The 16,159-nt window shown below is 41.4% G+C and overlaps 1 protein-coding gene across 1 annotated transcript in view; it reads right to left on the bottom strand.

Moving 5' to 3' along the window:
- ntrk2a (neurotrophic tyrosine kinase, receptor, type 2a) overlaps window positions 1-16,159 on the bottom strand; it is a 63,287-nt gene that overhangs the window by 6,892 nt on the left and 40,236 nt on the right. Inside the window, 5 exon segments of the mRNA XM_084024268.1 lie at window positions 1,816-1,906; window positions 2,402-2,557; window positions 2,685-2,857; window positions 7,071-7,201; window positions 13,409-13,597. Of these exon segments, the coding sequence (XP_083880394.1) occupies window positions 1,816-1,906; window positions 2,402-2,557; window positions 2,685-2,857; window positions 7,071-7,201; window positions 13,409-13,597 (740 nt within the window).

Genomic DNA, 16,159 nt, shown 5'->3' on the forward strand with positions numbered 1-16,159 from the left:
ATAATTATTATAATGATTTGAAATTTGTCACATCCATCCCCCCCATCCATCCATCCATCCATCTTCTGGCAGGGAACAAGGACTCAGACAGATGGCTTTTAGCATCGACCCCAGTACCCTTTATTTAGGCAGTACCCCCAACAGGACTCCCCAGACGACACTGTCGTAAGAGTCCATAAAACACATGTAGACTGTATGGATGGACTCCTGTGACCCATCCAAGTGCACTGCGAGGGTAGATAACTGGTCCACTGGATCCCAGAAAGAATACCTGCTGCAGGACAAAGGTTAATGGGAATATTAAGAATCATTGCTCCTCGTGAATCTAAGGTTTGACAATCTGTTGGAGCCTCCTTTCCAGCTGCTTTAGAACAAAGTGTACCAGGGAGGCTGAGCAGTGTGATACCCCAATAATTGGAGCACACTCTCCAGTCCAACCCCTTTATTAAAAGGTATGCCACTCAACAGACACGGTCCCTGATCTGCATGCATCACAGCAGATGTGAGTTGGACAGCCTCCCCCGCTACCTGATCCAGTTCACCAGCAGTTCGCTGATCACTTGACAGCTCCGCTCCTTACTTCATCTGATGACACAAAGTCGATCATCGTCTTTGTCCTAGTCCTTGTCTGACCCCTACCCCGAGACAACTTTATCTTTGGAGACCGAACCTACTAAAAAAAAACGTCAATAATTGCCATTATTTAATTATATATCCATCAAATAGCTTATACTCTTTCTGGGTTATATTGTTAATGTTGTGCTCTTTCTTTCTGTTTCCCACCTTCTCTGACTTTTCTGTCATTGTCACTCATGTCAGTTTGTCACAGTGGACAGGAGATAGGGCAGGAAAAATAGACATTCACTATCAATCAATCAATATGATTTATTAGATTTTGGCCTTTTGGAAAGGTGACAGATTGCTGCACAGAAAGGGAAAAACCCCACGCACCACTCTCTCTCTCCCTGAGTTGTCTTTGACACTTATGGTGGAGCTGCTAAATGTCTCAAACACAGACACATCAGTCATACACAAACCGCACACACAAGTTAAAAAAATCGTGTCTTGAATCTGTCTCCAGGTATATTTAATATTTAATTGGAAAAGTCTCAAGTAAAGAAAATAGGATGCACAGAAGTATTGTCAGTGAAGTTATAATAATACATTTTATCTTTATAGCCCTTTTTCACAAACTGACAGTTTGTTTACAATTGCTCAAAGTGCCAAAATAACAATATGATTGAAGGTATTCTTATATGAATATAATTCATTATGTAATATTTTAAATGGAGAATATTTAAAGAAAACTTTAATAGCATTTCTCAGTCAATGATTGGCCATTCAAAATGTGTCACATACGAATATGGCAGATTTCTTTCTGTTCCATCTTTTTCATTTTAAGAAATCGTTTTCATGACAGGAGGAGATATTTGACAGGTCTCTGGTGAATAGCAGATTCACACACTTCTTAATAATAATGAGAATAAGAATAAATTGGATTGTAACACAGACAGCAACTAGTCTACATCAGGCTCTCAGTGGCAACAAATGCTGCAGTAGTCATCCAAACAAACAGCCCTGATTTGACACTCAATATGACCAAACAAAGCATGCAGCCTAACGTCCCTACTCTTATATTCAATGACATACGACATCAGCGTGAGTTTAATTTAACTGCACTAGCCACCACTACAAGCTTCTTAGGCCGGAGGAGTCCGTCAGCCATGCCCATGCAGGGGAGGAGCAGAGAGGGACCGACATGCAGCAGGGGGAGGGAAGGCTAAAAGAAGGGCCAGAAAAGATATCGACACATACACCTACCCTGTAGTAGTCAGTGCTGTACACATCTCTGGACATGCCGAAGTCTCCGATCTTTACCAGCAGGTTCTCCCCAACCAGACAGTTCCTGTTGGACAACATCCACAAAACCACTAAGTACAGAATCATTTCAAAGACATGTTTTTATTTATTTTACATAGTTTGAGTTGCAGGGTGTTTAATCTCCACCATAAATATGTTTATTAGATGTCAGAATCGGTTATTATGGTGAATACATTTTGAATAGTAACAGTATACCTCCGGTTGGTTCGCATGTTTTTGTTTCAGCGTGAGAATCAATCAAACAAATCAATCCACGCGCCAATCATAGACCACTGATATCTACTGTGTAACAGAATATCATGTTTTCTCCCCTGACTACGACTGTGTTTTTGGATCAATTAGTTTGTGCATTCATTAATTAGTAAATTGATCACGTGTAGTATAACATCTTCATGACCATTATCATTTACCGTCATCATCGGGGTCTTCCTTAAAATGCAGAAGGGTCTGAACACTCTTCCCTGTATGGAGGATGTTTAATGTTAAGGTCATGAGTGTAATCAGGGAGCGGGTGACAAACCTGGTGGCCAGGTCGCGGTGCACAAAGTGCTGGGATGCCAGGTAGACCATGCCAGATGCGATCTGCTGGGCGATGTGCAGCATCTGAGACTGGGTAAGTTCCACAGGTCTGGTGGTCTGGCCCTCTGCCATCAGAACTGCGTCCGGACCGTGAGCCCTGTGAGGGGACCGGTGGAAAGTTAACTATCAGCCTCGTATCAACCATGCAAATACTACACACCCCTCTAAAAGGGGAATAAAGAGTAGCAGCGACATTTTGAAGTAATGAAGAAAAAGAGCCCTACCTGAGGAACTTATTGAGGTCTCCATGCTTCATGTACTCAAACACCATGATGAGAGGGTCGCTCTCCACGCAGACGCCGTAGAACGTGACAATGTGTTCGTGTTGAAGGTTGGTCAGCAGCTCAGCCTCCCGGTGGAAATCCTTCCTGGCATTTTCACTGGCCTCCTTAAGTGTCTTTGCACACAGAGAGAAGTGACATTTTAATACACTGACAAATGAAAAAGTCACACATTATGCCACGTACACGATTGCCAATTAGTCATTTTCACAGCGGGGCCCGGTCTGCTCCAATTTTTTTTGGCTGATGTCCACTAGAAAAAGAAAAAGAGCGAGTGTCTGCCTTGTAAAAGTGAGTTACAGCGACTCGGCACACACACAGTGTGAAATTACTGGCACTGACTGAGGACTGATACAATGGCAGAGCCGGAACAAATGTCATATTAATGTGAGCCATCACAAAGTGCGACACTATTTGCATTCATTGTATTGCCTTTGAAACTAATCTTTTTCTCCCTTCCATGAATCAGGAAATCTGTCAGAGAGGTTGTGTAACGCAAGAGAGAGAGAGAGAGAGAGAGAGAGAGAGAGAGAGAGAGAGAGAGAGAGAGAGAGAGAGAGAGAGAGAGAGGGAGGAGAGAATGGAAAATGAAACTGATATGGGATCTGTATTCATTTCACATCAAAAGAAGAATAATCTAGAAAATTCCTCTTGTCCTACATGAATAATTGATTGTCTTCCTACAGTACACGACATTGATATACGTTCGCTCTCCACCTTGTGTGTGTGTGTGTGTGTGTATGTGTGTGTATATATATGTACTACCATCACAGATCATAGCTCCTGTTACAAATATATAGGTTTAAAGGACAAGGACAAATCACTGGGAAAGCTCAGGAAGACGGAAATGACCCACAACCTCTCAACGGGAATGCTGAGATACCAGAAAAATGAGACGGACCGTAACTCCACCCTCCTATATATTCAGCCAATCGTGATCAAACAAAGGCTTTGTCATGTACATTTCACGGGCTGTAATGTGATAGTACATGATGGTAGATTAGTACAGTACGGATACTGCCTGAAAGCCGACACTCACTGTATGAAACGTGATATTGGACATGTATGGGAAATCTGGGTTGGCTTTCCTCTGGTCTTGGTGAGACCTTTCAGTTTCAGTTTATGCGACCAAACGCGTTGCCTGTCTTAAAACGTAAGAGGGCCACACAATTATAAAATGATTCACGTCACTTTTATGAAGAGTTTATTCGTTGTTATATTATTAATAGTTAATACATGATTTAGTGATGCTCTATAAATCAGTTAAAAGCCATTAAAAAGCATCTAAAAATCAAAAAAAAAAAGACAAAGTAAGTGTCCGGAATGAGGAAAGCCCAGACTTTGTCCTATTAAGTGGATGATTTATTAACTATAAATTTAAGCTATTTACGATTATTAAACCTTTAAAAAGTGTGACCTATTAAAATTGTTACAATGATATGAGCCACTTCGTATAGCAGGACTACTTTTTTCATGAGCCGCACTCGATTGATGTCGTTGACTGCAATTGCTGCTGTATGTTATGATGTGTTGTCAAGATTGGATGCAAAATTGAGACAAATTTCCTTCCTGGAAAACGTATGCACTCCGTCAGCTAACGGAACTGTTCAATGTAAAGAAAATACTGAGCAAACCATATTAATGTTGTATTCAGAGACTTCCCTGTGATGCAGAAACATCTGCTACAGTCTGAACTATCACGCTCGGAGTCTCAGAACACAATGCTGTGTAAATTCCCAGGATAAAAGTCATAATATTGCACCAGTTAGTCATCCAGTCTGTGCACATTCAGATCCCTGGACAAATAAGAATTGAGCAACAACCTCTAGCCCCGGGAACGCAGTGACTCACATTTACATGTGTGAAGTCAACATTACCCAAAGTGCCAGGTTCCCCATGATTGATGGCGTGCAGAAGAGTAAGCGCTTATAGGCGAGTACATTTTTCTATGTGGATCTGCACGTGTTAAAGTGCGCCTGTGATCGATGGCCCCTTAGTTTATGATATACAGTAACAGTGAACCTCGCTCCCGTGTTATGGCTGACTGGTTGATTGATAGCCGACTTTTAAACCAGGACCATTAAGGTCTATTAGTAAGTGTAGGGTATATTTTAATGTGGTGTGCATGTTTCTGCTGTGGCATGCATGACACAGTGCAACATAAGTACAGTATGTACATGAAGAACAAGGTTTTTATGAGGGGAGCTCGACATAGTGTGCCCAGAGAAATCTGGGAGCTGCTTTATATGGGTTAATAATATATTTCCAGAAGTTACATTTCAGAAAGTTGGCCAAAAATACAGGACATTCAAGCATGGGACCGGTGTTCGAGACTGTGTGTCCTAAAGTGAACCTATTTTTTTTATTTTAAGACTAACAATGACACTTTTCCTTAATCTAACTAAGTGGGTTTCTCCCCTAAACCTAAGAAAGTAGAGCCGTGAACAATAGTGACCCAAAAAAAGTGGGCAATTCGTATCTCTGTATAGAAATCAGCAGATTGCAATTTCATGGATATTTCTTTGTAGCACATTTTAATACTATACTTAGTATTAAGAACTATTAATAAATTAAGGACCATTTTATTTGCCACTCAACAGCTCTCAACATGTTGATCAACTTCCTTCTCATTCTTTCAAATACTTGTTTGCTGCCATATTAATGCCTTTATATTATATTGCACATTTAATTAATTCGTTTATGTTTTTCTATAACAATAGGTATCAACAAAATTCAACCCTGAAAAAGTTTCATGCACTCAAACAACATGATGTAAGTTTTCATTTTAGTTGTTTTTCCCTTTTTTGTATTTAAAAAGTGATGATAAAAAGTTAGCATTTGAACAACTTTCTACCAAATAAATATCTCCTTGAGTTTGTTTTGCAACTTGGATGTACCAACAACCGAGAAGAAGTCGATGACAATGCCATCATTTATTTGAGAAATGTGTTTCCACCAGCTTTCATCACATCTCCTCTTTGTTGATGCAGCAACAAGGAGGAGGAGGAACTGGAGAGAAACGTTGAGTCATACCAGTTGACAAAAAGACGAGGACGAAAAGAGCCGGAAGAGTGGGCTATAAGCAGGTGATACATTAGCTAATTGAAAAAAAGTCTGATGAATTGGGAGAGTTAAATCAATAAAGTGACTCTAAAGGACTAAATGATTCATCTACGTGCAACCGCACCTATGGCAGAGAAACGCACTTCATTCCCAGTGTTGACTGCTGATTATATAATGTTTTACCCGATTTGGCATGCGGCACGGCATCTTGTTCTACAACCAGGAACTGCGGCTTCTGTGGGGGATTTTCAGGTGCATATTTTACAGAGAGCTCAGACTGAGCTGAAGCTAAGCTGGCAGCGAACATCAGCAGGCCCGCGAGCGCTTTAGAGAAAAGACGGTGGAGGATTCGAGGGGAGAAAAGTAAGCAAGAATGAGAGAAGGACTGCAGAGGAGAGAGGAGAAAGTACTGCAGGTGAGAGTTAGAGGTAGACAGAGGAAGTGGGGACAGGAGAGGGAGGATGGGGTCTCTCACAGGTCATCTATTCTTAATGAGAAGCGCTACGCCAATCAGATCCTGTTTCCCCGCAGACCAGCAGAGAGAGCATCCTTGATGGAGGGATGGACGGACAGGCGTGATGAGAGGATGCTCCCCGGTAAACCGTTCAATTTCACACCGGAAGTCAGTGGTTTGAGTGTAATTCCACCTTTCGCTTAAAGCGAAACTCTTTAAAGGCGACTTTCTAACAATGGCAGAGGAAACGGAGGCGAGGAGATGGCGAACATGAGAATGCATTTCTGGAACAGGAGATTATCTTCTCCAAACTGTTGAGGATTTCAAATGTATATCCTGTCTCAATGCAAAATATGGTAGAGAAACCTTTTAGTTGGGCTAAAATAAAAACATCATGGGCTTTATTTTGATGGCACCGAGGGGTTTTCAAAGTATCTCATTATGAAACTAGACCCCTCAGGAGATGAAATACCGTCTTTGTAATTGAGACTGGATAGTGTTACATTTTTTATTTGACAAAGACAATCTGTCCCTCGATATCTATGTTTGTCTTTTGTAAAATTAAGTGACTGAATGGAAACTATGGAGTTCTGGGAATCTCTTGCTTGTTATAGTCATAGAATATATTCACTGAATTCTATTTGCTATACAACGTCTGCATCATTTCTGGATCCAAACCAATGCCGTGAATGTAGTTATCACTGGGACTATAACACATTGATCAGCAGAAAGTTATACAACTGTTTTCCCACTGCTTTTAAAATGTATTGCAGTACGGAAAGTGAACATAAGACCATCTGGTCTTTGATTACCTTGACAGCCACCAGGATCTTCTCCTGGTCCGGTGAAAGGTTGTAACACTCGGCCAGGAAGACTTTTCCGAAGGCTCCCTCTCCCAGCTCTCTCTTCAGCACAATGTTGTGTCTCTTAATGTGCTGGACGACTAGATGAAGAGGAAAGAGAAGAATTCCACTTAAAAGCCATCTTAGTTTAGGTCACATGAGCTCATAAAAACGGAGATGCCTGACCTTGTGACACATCATGTAAAAAAAAAACATCAGCTATTAGACTTTGTACATCCTATAAATTAATCATTTGAATTCATGCAGTTTGTGTGTTTGGTCTCATAGTGTCTGTTTGATTTGACCACAGCAAGACAAAGCTACAACAGTACGTATATCAGATTTATCTTAAAATTCAAAAACGCGTCCCTCTCTCTGTTTAATCTCTCCCTGCTCACACACAGTTGGATCATAGTCGACAAACCTGCTCTCTGTTGCTAAGTAACTCGTGGCTCCGTGCCAGATGGTATTTTTTGGGGGGAGAATTTTGCATTTTACCATGGTGATGATACATGATTTCTACAGAACGAGGTGCCCTTACTATAACCTAGCTAAGCCCTATCATTTTGACTGCAGGCCAGATGTGTCGGCACACAACGAAACAAGTATTATTCTATAATACATGCACTTGGTTAGTTCTTGAACAGACACACACACACACACACACACACACACACACACACACACACACACACACACACACAGGACACCAAGCCGAGATTTATCTGTGATGTGATTAAGAGGTGCATTTGAAGAAAAGCTGTCCACTCAGAGTATCACATTAAAGCCCTGCTAGACTCTCAGAAGCTGCATTGATCTACACTGTGAGCTACTGAGGTCTTCCATAACCCAATATTATACCGAGAGAGAGAGAGAGAGAGAGAGAGAGAGAGAGAGAGAGAGAGAGAGAGAGAGAGAGAGAGAGAGAGAGAGAGAGGGTGGATGTTAAGGGTAGATTGAAGTTTTTTTTTTTTTTGGTTCAATGTCAATAAGCTAAACAAGTCATGTCTTGTATTTTAAGACACAGTTGACTTTTAATATTCAACCAAGGCGACAACCTTTCCCTAAATGCCCGAGTGCCTAAACATCAAGCTCTAGTTGATAAGATATCTGTATCCCAAGGGCAAGAGTGGAAGATTAACTTTCACTTGTGTATCTTTTATCTCAAGTGTTGTACTTTGCAACATTGACAGTCACATCCCTAACAGAGTAAAAAAACAAAAAGTCACATCAAACAGTCCTGATAAACTATAGAGAGGAACAAACGGAAGGTGATAAATCAGCAGCTGCAGCAGAGGAGAAGCCGCTGCGCGTGTCTGCGGATGGAGGAGGACGGAGAGCGCAACACACTCTACCCTCAGCTGACACCGTGAATGATGCACGTTTTAACGGAGAAGGTGTGGGGGATGCAACCGCAAAACAAATCAAGAAGACATTAAATATGAGTTTCATTAATAACCTTATAGTGGTCTATTGTGCACACACACACACACACACACACTACATGTAATAACTTTTCTTTATATATTTATATAGTTGCCTAATCGGACTTTTGAGTGACTTTTGTTCCCACCTGCCTTTGTTTTTCTCTTTTGGGGGGGGGGGGGGGGGGGGGGATGAGTGTGACACAGACTAATTAAAGTATTACCCACAAGGCAACGGGACTGTAGGAGGCCATCGACCACGGAAGTTCGCTTACATTAGCATTATTGTTTGTTAAAAAAAGCTAAGCGAGGGACGCGAGTCAAACACCCGAGCGTTGCGTCACCGCCAACAGGAGCGCGCAAAATCTGGCTAAATGATTAAAAAAAAAGGGCCCATTTCCGCTTTCACGGAGAAACTTCTAGAGCGTGTGGGGCCTTTCTACTGTTTGTCACGTCGTCATTTATGCGACTACAGAGCCTCATTCAGCTCGACGTGTCTGGGAATGAAAGAGCAGAACACCTGGACCGGAACCGGATCGTTGGAGGACCTCGCGGTCCACGTTCAGACCGGTGAGTGAAGCTACAATGACAACAAAACGCACCGTGACAGTTGTAGCTCGTCAGAGGAGAGCGTTGCTAAGCAACAGGGCTGCGTGTGCGGGGGGAAATCTTTTGTTTATGCGTTTGTGGCTGCAGCCGCGTCGGTGTGTTTATTGCTGATGCATCTCCGTGCTGTCTGTTGTGGTGATGTTTATTCTACTGTTGATTCTAAAAGAAGCGTCATGTTTTATAATTTATGTGGCTTAATGCTTGTTTATTGTCAGTCATTTTGTTTGATTGTTTGAGGTTAGTTTCTCTTTTCTGGTTAAGTCCAATAAGGATACACTGGGGGAGGCTGCTGTGTAATTGATAATGAGCTGTGTAGGCTGCAAAGTGGTACCATTTATAGAAAAGGACCATATGGTTGGTTTGGACATTAGGGACCCGTTTGGCTAACAGGCATCACTGTGGCTTTTTTTTTTAAATCTTGTGCGGGCAGTGCATTTTAGTTATTTTACTTTATTTTATTACTTTTATCTTTCTATTATATACTTCATCTTTTTATCGTGTTTCTATGTGTATTTATAGTGTTTTATCTTGTTGTGCAGCACTATGGAAACCTTGTTAAAATCGTGCTATATAAATAAAGTGAATTGGATTGGCTAACAGTCAGTATTATTATATAAATATATGTGTAATATACATTTTCTGTTACTCGTGACAACAATTCCCTGTGCAGCAGCACACACGAAAACCCATATACCCACAAGCCAACTATACCCACTGTTTAACCAGCTAATTACCTCACCACCATTTCCTACTGCGGTTGTGAAATAAGCATTCACCCATGAAAACGCCACTTCTCCTTAATTAACACCCTCACATAGGAAATAAATTGATGTGTGCGGACCAACACTTCCTCTGTTGCTTTCCTTTTTTTCCTGACAGGAAGATTTGGTGTTGTTCTCACAGCCTTTCCTGCTGTTTTTTGTTGTAAATGTGTCTTCATTGGTGTATTTATAATAAGCCATTGCGACTAATTTTGCATTCATACCTTCAAGAATTTCCCGCAATTGCTGCACACGGCAATCAAGAACTTTCAAAATCAAGTAATTTAATTTTTTTATGGCCTCGTATTGCTCATGAATTTTGCTTTCAGCTGCCTTTGCCAGTCTTGCACTCCTTCCATCCTGCTTTCATTGTTAAGATGTATCTCAGCCCTCTCCTCCTCAATCAGTATCCTTAATTAAGATCTACAGAAATATTATTCCCCATTTACCAAACGTTACACTCTTACTCTCTGATGTTTTTCTTAATTAGTACCCCGTTCTCATTTAGCGTCCCTCCTTCCAGTGTCATTATCTTACTCTCACTTTCCTTATTTAGCATACCGCCGCTCCCTCATTTATTCCTCCCAATTTCTCGATTCCATTTATCTGCTAAAGCCTATCACTTTTTAATCAACATCCTCTCGGCATTTACAGCCGGGCATGCACGCTTCCCCCATTCTGCTGCTCCATCACTCTTTTCCCATCACTTGTTTATGACGCTGCCGACAACATTAACACCAAGGGGAATAATATTTCCCATCAACCACCTCTTCTCCCATATTTTCCCAACTGTCCCTCCCTTCCCTCCGTCCTCCTCTCTCACACCTCTCCTCCCTAATCAGCATCTTATAAAAGACCAAATAAATAAATGTCTGGAGGCATAATTATTGCCCTTTTCCTCATCTGCCTCTTCTCTTCATCGGCTCTAAAATCTTTCCATGAACCTCGATGCTGACATTAAAAAGTTTGGAAAATTGTGTCTTTGCTACTTTGAACCAAGCAACGTGATACGTCAAAGACACATTCGTGTTTGACAGTTGCTTTGGAAACAGGGCCAACTGAGACCTCAAACCTTGTCTGCATCAAATTCCTCATGCATTAATGTCATGCCTCTAATATTATTTTTGCTCTTACTCTTTTTTTTTTCTTCTTGTACTCAGCCACCGCTCCCAACTATATCTCCTCCTATCAGGTGCAGCTAATTGTGACCTAAATTTCCATGAGCTTAGTGCGTATGTGTGCGTGTCCGTGTAATTCGCTGTGTTTCTACTGTACACACGTGTTGACTTGTGAATAACATTTTCCAGAGCATGTTAATCCTCATTCCCTAGATACGGCACAATACAAACCCCATAAGATCAGTTGGGAAGGAAAAATTGAGCGATACCGCAGACAAAGCCAAGAGAGAAAGATGAAGAAAGAGAAATCTCTCCTTCGCTTCAAGGCTGTACCTGAAACCGAGGTTGAATCCTCTGTATTAAAAACTATGAGTTTTTAAAAGCTGATTCCGAGACTCAGTATGTTTAAGTGTAATGCAGAGCCAGTTAGCTCACAAAGTACATAGATGGGAAACAGGGGGAAACAGCTAGCCTCCAGGAAGCCGCTGTGCCTGCCCAAGAAATAGTCCTGCACGCAACTCCAATTATCATTTTTCACTTTAGTTTTAGTATTGACTTAATCATTCAGTTGTAGTCGTGCTGGCAGGCAGCGATGCGTTTACCTTTGCACAGAGCTGGGCTAGCTGTTTGCTCATGGTTTCAGGCTTCATGCTGAGCTAATAACTGGCTGCTGGAAGTTACTTGATATTTACCATCCAATTCCAAGCAAGACCGCAAATAAGCATATTTCCAGAAATGTCAAACTATTCCTTTGAGGCCAACGACATGTTAACACAGCATTTAGAAACTTTTTGTTGGGAATTAAAAAGGTAATTTATCACTTTTTTAATGGATACAAATTGGTGTTTTGGAAAGAAGAATTCAATCTGATTCTTAGTATAGTATCTGTTAATAGCTAAATCAAAAAATAAAATATAAAAAAATACAAATCATTAAAATTAGACACTTTATTTTGGTTTCTGGGATTTCTAAGATCCTCTCTACAGCCCTGTGTCATTTACTTGACACACACACTGAAACCCTGTATAAATATACTGGATACCATGTGGGGCTGAGCAACACAAATACAGAAGTTATGACAAACAAAACGACATTATGCTAGTCCACGGTTGTTTTTCATGAGTTTACGTCTTTGATAATGCATGTAAAACACTCTAAAACCATGATATCTCCTCTGATGTGATTATTGTTAATGAGGTGTTTACTTGAGAGATAAGCTGCGCAACCGAAGCTTTGCTGCACAACTAGCAGATCCAGTATTCTCTGCTGAGTAATTGGTATTTATTGCTGCCAGGAAAAGGCCTGTGTCATCTTTCAAGTCGAAACCATCCATATTTCAGGCCACAAGCTGATTATGACGACTGTTTGAAAAGATTTCAGTTCCAACCAAGTGCCACTTTGTCAAACTTTCTCCATCGAAGACTTTTGCTCTTGTCGGAAAAGGAAGCGCGTCAAAATCAGTCAGATACTTTCAGCAATTATGCCTGCTGCGACTCAAAGAAGCATAAAGAGTCATACTTGTCATGGCTGTTATTTATTAAAATCACGCAGGCACATACACGTATGCAGCAGTATGTTATTGACTTTCATTTATCCTGGGCGCTTTCATTCTTGTCTTTAGGCTGTAAATCCCAGTCTATCTTTTAGTTATAACCGCACAACTGAAGAGGTCAACCTCCAATCCCTCCCATTATTATGTCTCCTTCAACTGTGCCCTCAAAAGAAAGAATGAACACACACACACACACACACACACACACACACACACACACACACACACACACTCAGACACAGTTCCATAATTTATCGCAATGCAAGGCCAAAGTCTGGAGAAGCTTTTATTACTTTCCAATAATCCTAATGTCATGTTGATGGACCAGGTCAATATCCTCATGTGCTCCCCGTCTATTAGACGGCCCTTCTCATGTTTCTATTTTCTTCTAATTTTCTATTTCTCCAGTGTTTAGTCTCTTGTGTTGTTGAACTTGAGATACTGGGTACCTGTTGTGCTATTTGTTTAATTGGGAGCCGGTAACCCACTTCTGTACGTTTGGCTGATTCGGCTCTGGTAATATATGCGTATGAGTCACACACGTCGCAAATTTATGAATGGATTCGTGCCTCAACGTATACCGGGGCTCACGCACTTGCATATAAATAGACTTTCTATTTCCCTCTCCTCCCACAGAATTGACAGCTTATCATCAGCAGCTCCAAGGTCATTGCCATGACAGCGGGGAGAAAAAAAAGATGTCGCCATGGTAACCTCCGCGTATCACACAAGGACAGTGGGCTTGAATGCTCGGGAGCATATAGCTCATAATGGATTGATGAACATGTTTAACGTGGCTCGTTTGTGTTACACGTCGAAGATCCTTGAAGGTTTTTGTACTCACACGTGTCGGTTTTGAGCAGGCTGTTGGTGCTCCTGAAGTACTGAGGGTTTTCTATCACCGGGATCTTGGTCATGCCGATGATCACGGCGTCGGGGCCCATCTCTGAGGAAGAAGGAGTGTTGCTGCCGTTGGAGACGTGGTGGAGAGGAGAGGCCGAGTCGTCGTCGTTGCTGATCACCGAAGACGGTCCTGAGAGAGCAGAGGGAGAGAGGGAGAGAGGGAGTTCAGTTAGCAGGTCGTTCCAGAGCACCTGGCAGCCACGTTAATGGCGTCCGCACACGAGCAGATGAATTAAGTTGTTAAGCTGTTATTAGCAGAGATTGAGGAGACGAGATCATAAAGTGGGGAGGTTAAGCTGTTATTATCGATCACGATAAACATCCAAGAGGAGAGAGGGAAGTCGGTTATTTTCATAACATTAGTTTGAATGTGTCACATTTATATTCATGTACACACTAATCACCCCATAAGCTATTAGTAGGGGAAGGCATCATTTCAACGTTTTCACCACTCTTTCTGATACAGATACCTCTAATTTGTTACCGATACGACAATGATACCTTTTTTGATAAACTATGTTCCTATAAATGACTACAGCACATGAATACAGGGGAAACACTTATACGTTGGATAGACCGGGTAGGACCAACACAATTTGGTTTTAGGGATACACAGCCCTTGATATCAGTGGCTTGTGGAAAGCCAAAGAGTCTCTTTACAACAAACCAGTTGTGATCATAGACATAGAGTGAAAAACAGTTGAAGTACTGTCATTGGATGTGACGCAGGCTTCTTTCTCAAAAAGGGCTCTAAAGAGTTAAGGGATCAGTCGCCTAGAGCAAGTGCTCCGGGCTTGTCTGATGGTTACATCTTTACACTGTCTGAATTGGGGGGGATTTCTGTTACTTTCTGAAACCGACAATTTGACAAGGATACAAATTCAGAGTGCAAAAAAAGATTTTATTTCACTCCAGGGGTTGTACCACCCTCCACCTTCACATGAACCCCATTGCATTGGCCGATACTTGCACATCTTAATGTGCTACAGCACTGTAAGAAGTCGGAGTACCGATGATAGCATCAGAAAAAAGTGTGACTACTGTTTGTAGGATATGTGGGTGAGAAGGTAGCAGCCGCCCCAAGTGCTGACTCTGGGCATCTTGTTCATGTTTGAACATTTAACGGTGAAGTCAAAGAAAGAGAGCAATGAACGAGTATTTGTAGAAAGCTGAGAGGAGGGATGGCATGAGTCAGACACTGAGCCCATCCCTTTTTACGGTAAAAAAGTTTGCTTTGGCAACAAAACACAGGTGTATCAGTTTCTAATTAAGGTAGTCAAACAGTCCATGAAGCTGATTCCATCTTTACAAAGCCTTTCAGGTACAGTACACCTTCATGACAGCAACTTTTCTATGTCTTCAGGTTGAGTGCCAAAGCAAACAATATCAGTACTATATTGCAACAACATCTGCAAGTGCATACATGGCACACATAGACACTCGCCCTCTCTCTCTCTCTCACACACACACACACACACACACACACACACACACACACACACACACACACACAGACACACACACGCAGAACAATGATGTCCTGCCAATGAGGATGTCAGTTCAGAAGAAGTTCAAGAGGACACGGAGAGGACTTGTTGCAAATCAAACAACCAATTATTACAATGATAAAATTGCAGGAGATAGAGCTTCCAATGCCAAGACGCAAAGTAGCATAATGATAACTGGCAATACTTGTAAATTATCTTAATCACTCAGGTACATGGAGGGGTAAGCAAATTGCTGGGTTTTAGTGCATTGTCCTATACTGTAAGAGCTTGTGAGTGAGCGTCTAATCCATGCTTCTAACTCATTTATGCATTCTTCACTGATTTAGGGGTGTGAACGAGAGATGGCGAGTGTCTATGTGTGTGTAAGGATCTCTTTAAGAGCATAATTGCATGCTTCCATCGTGTCTCTGTCTTTCATCAGCTCTTCTCATTGTGTCAGCTGAAGAAGAATAACATTAGAGGCAAGTTAGAGCATGGATCCCACACAACGGCAAACATTATTCAGACTCACACCCACAGACAGACACACACAGGGTCCTTCTCCAGACCACGAGTATAAGTAAACAGCAAACATTGTGAGTAGAGATTGATTTCCCATGAGTACAAAATACAGTAGATGTATTTCCTCTCATGTGGTTGGTTCTGCTGAATTATAACGCTGGTTGACATCGCTCATTTCCTGTGTCCCTGGCCTCATATCAGACTCTAGTGCTGCTGACAGGACTTGATTGAGAGGGAGAAACCAAGAGGGTTTTTGTTGTGCGTGTGTGTGTGTGTGTGTGTGTGTGTGTGTGTGTGTATGTGTGTGTTGGTGACTCGTGAGGATTGGAAAGGCCTTGAGAGAGAAAGGAATGGCAGCGAGAGAACAATAGTTTGTTTTTTATGTGTGTGTGTGTGTGTGTGTGTGTGTCTGTGTCTATGTGTGTGTGTGTGTCTTTCAGCAGCATCATTCTGTGTCCAGGATCAGACTTGTAGTGCTGCGAAAGATGAATACTAAACAACAAACTCACAATTGTGAAATTATTTTTTTCCTACATTACAAATCATTGCGAAAACTCCTTCAAAATGTTAACTTGTAATTGTAAAGAAAACATATTATAATGATAATTGTTATTATTTGTAGTGTAAGGAGGATTTTTTTGTTCTCTTGATTACTTTTTAAAATATTGGATTACCTTAGTTAT

Source organism: Eutrigla gurnardus (assembly GCF_963514095.1).
Source record: "Eutrigla gurnardus genome assembly, chromosome: 13".
NCBI lineage: Eukaryota > Metazoa > Chordata > Actinopteri > Perciformes > Triglidae > Eutrigla > Eutrigla gurnardus.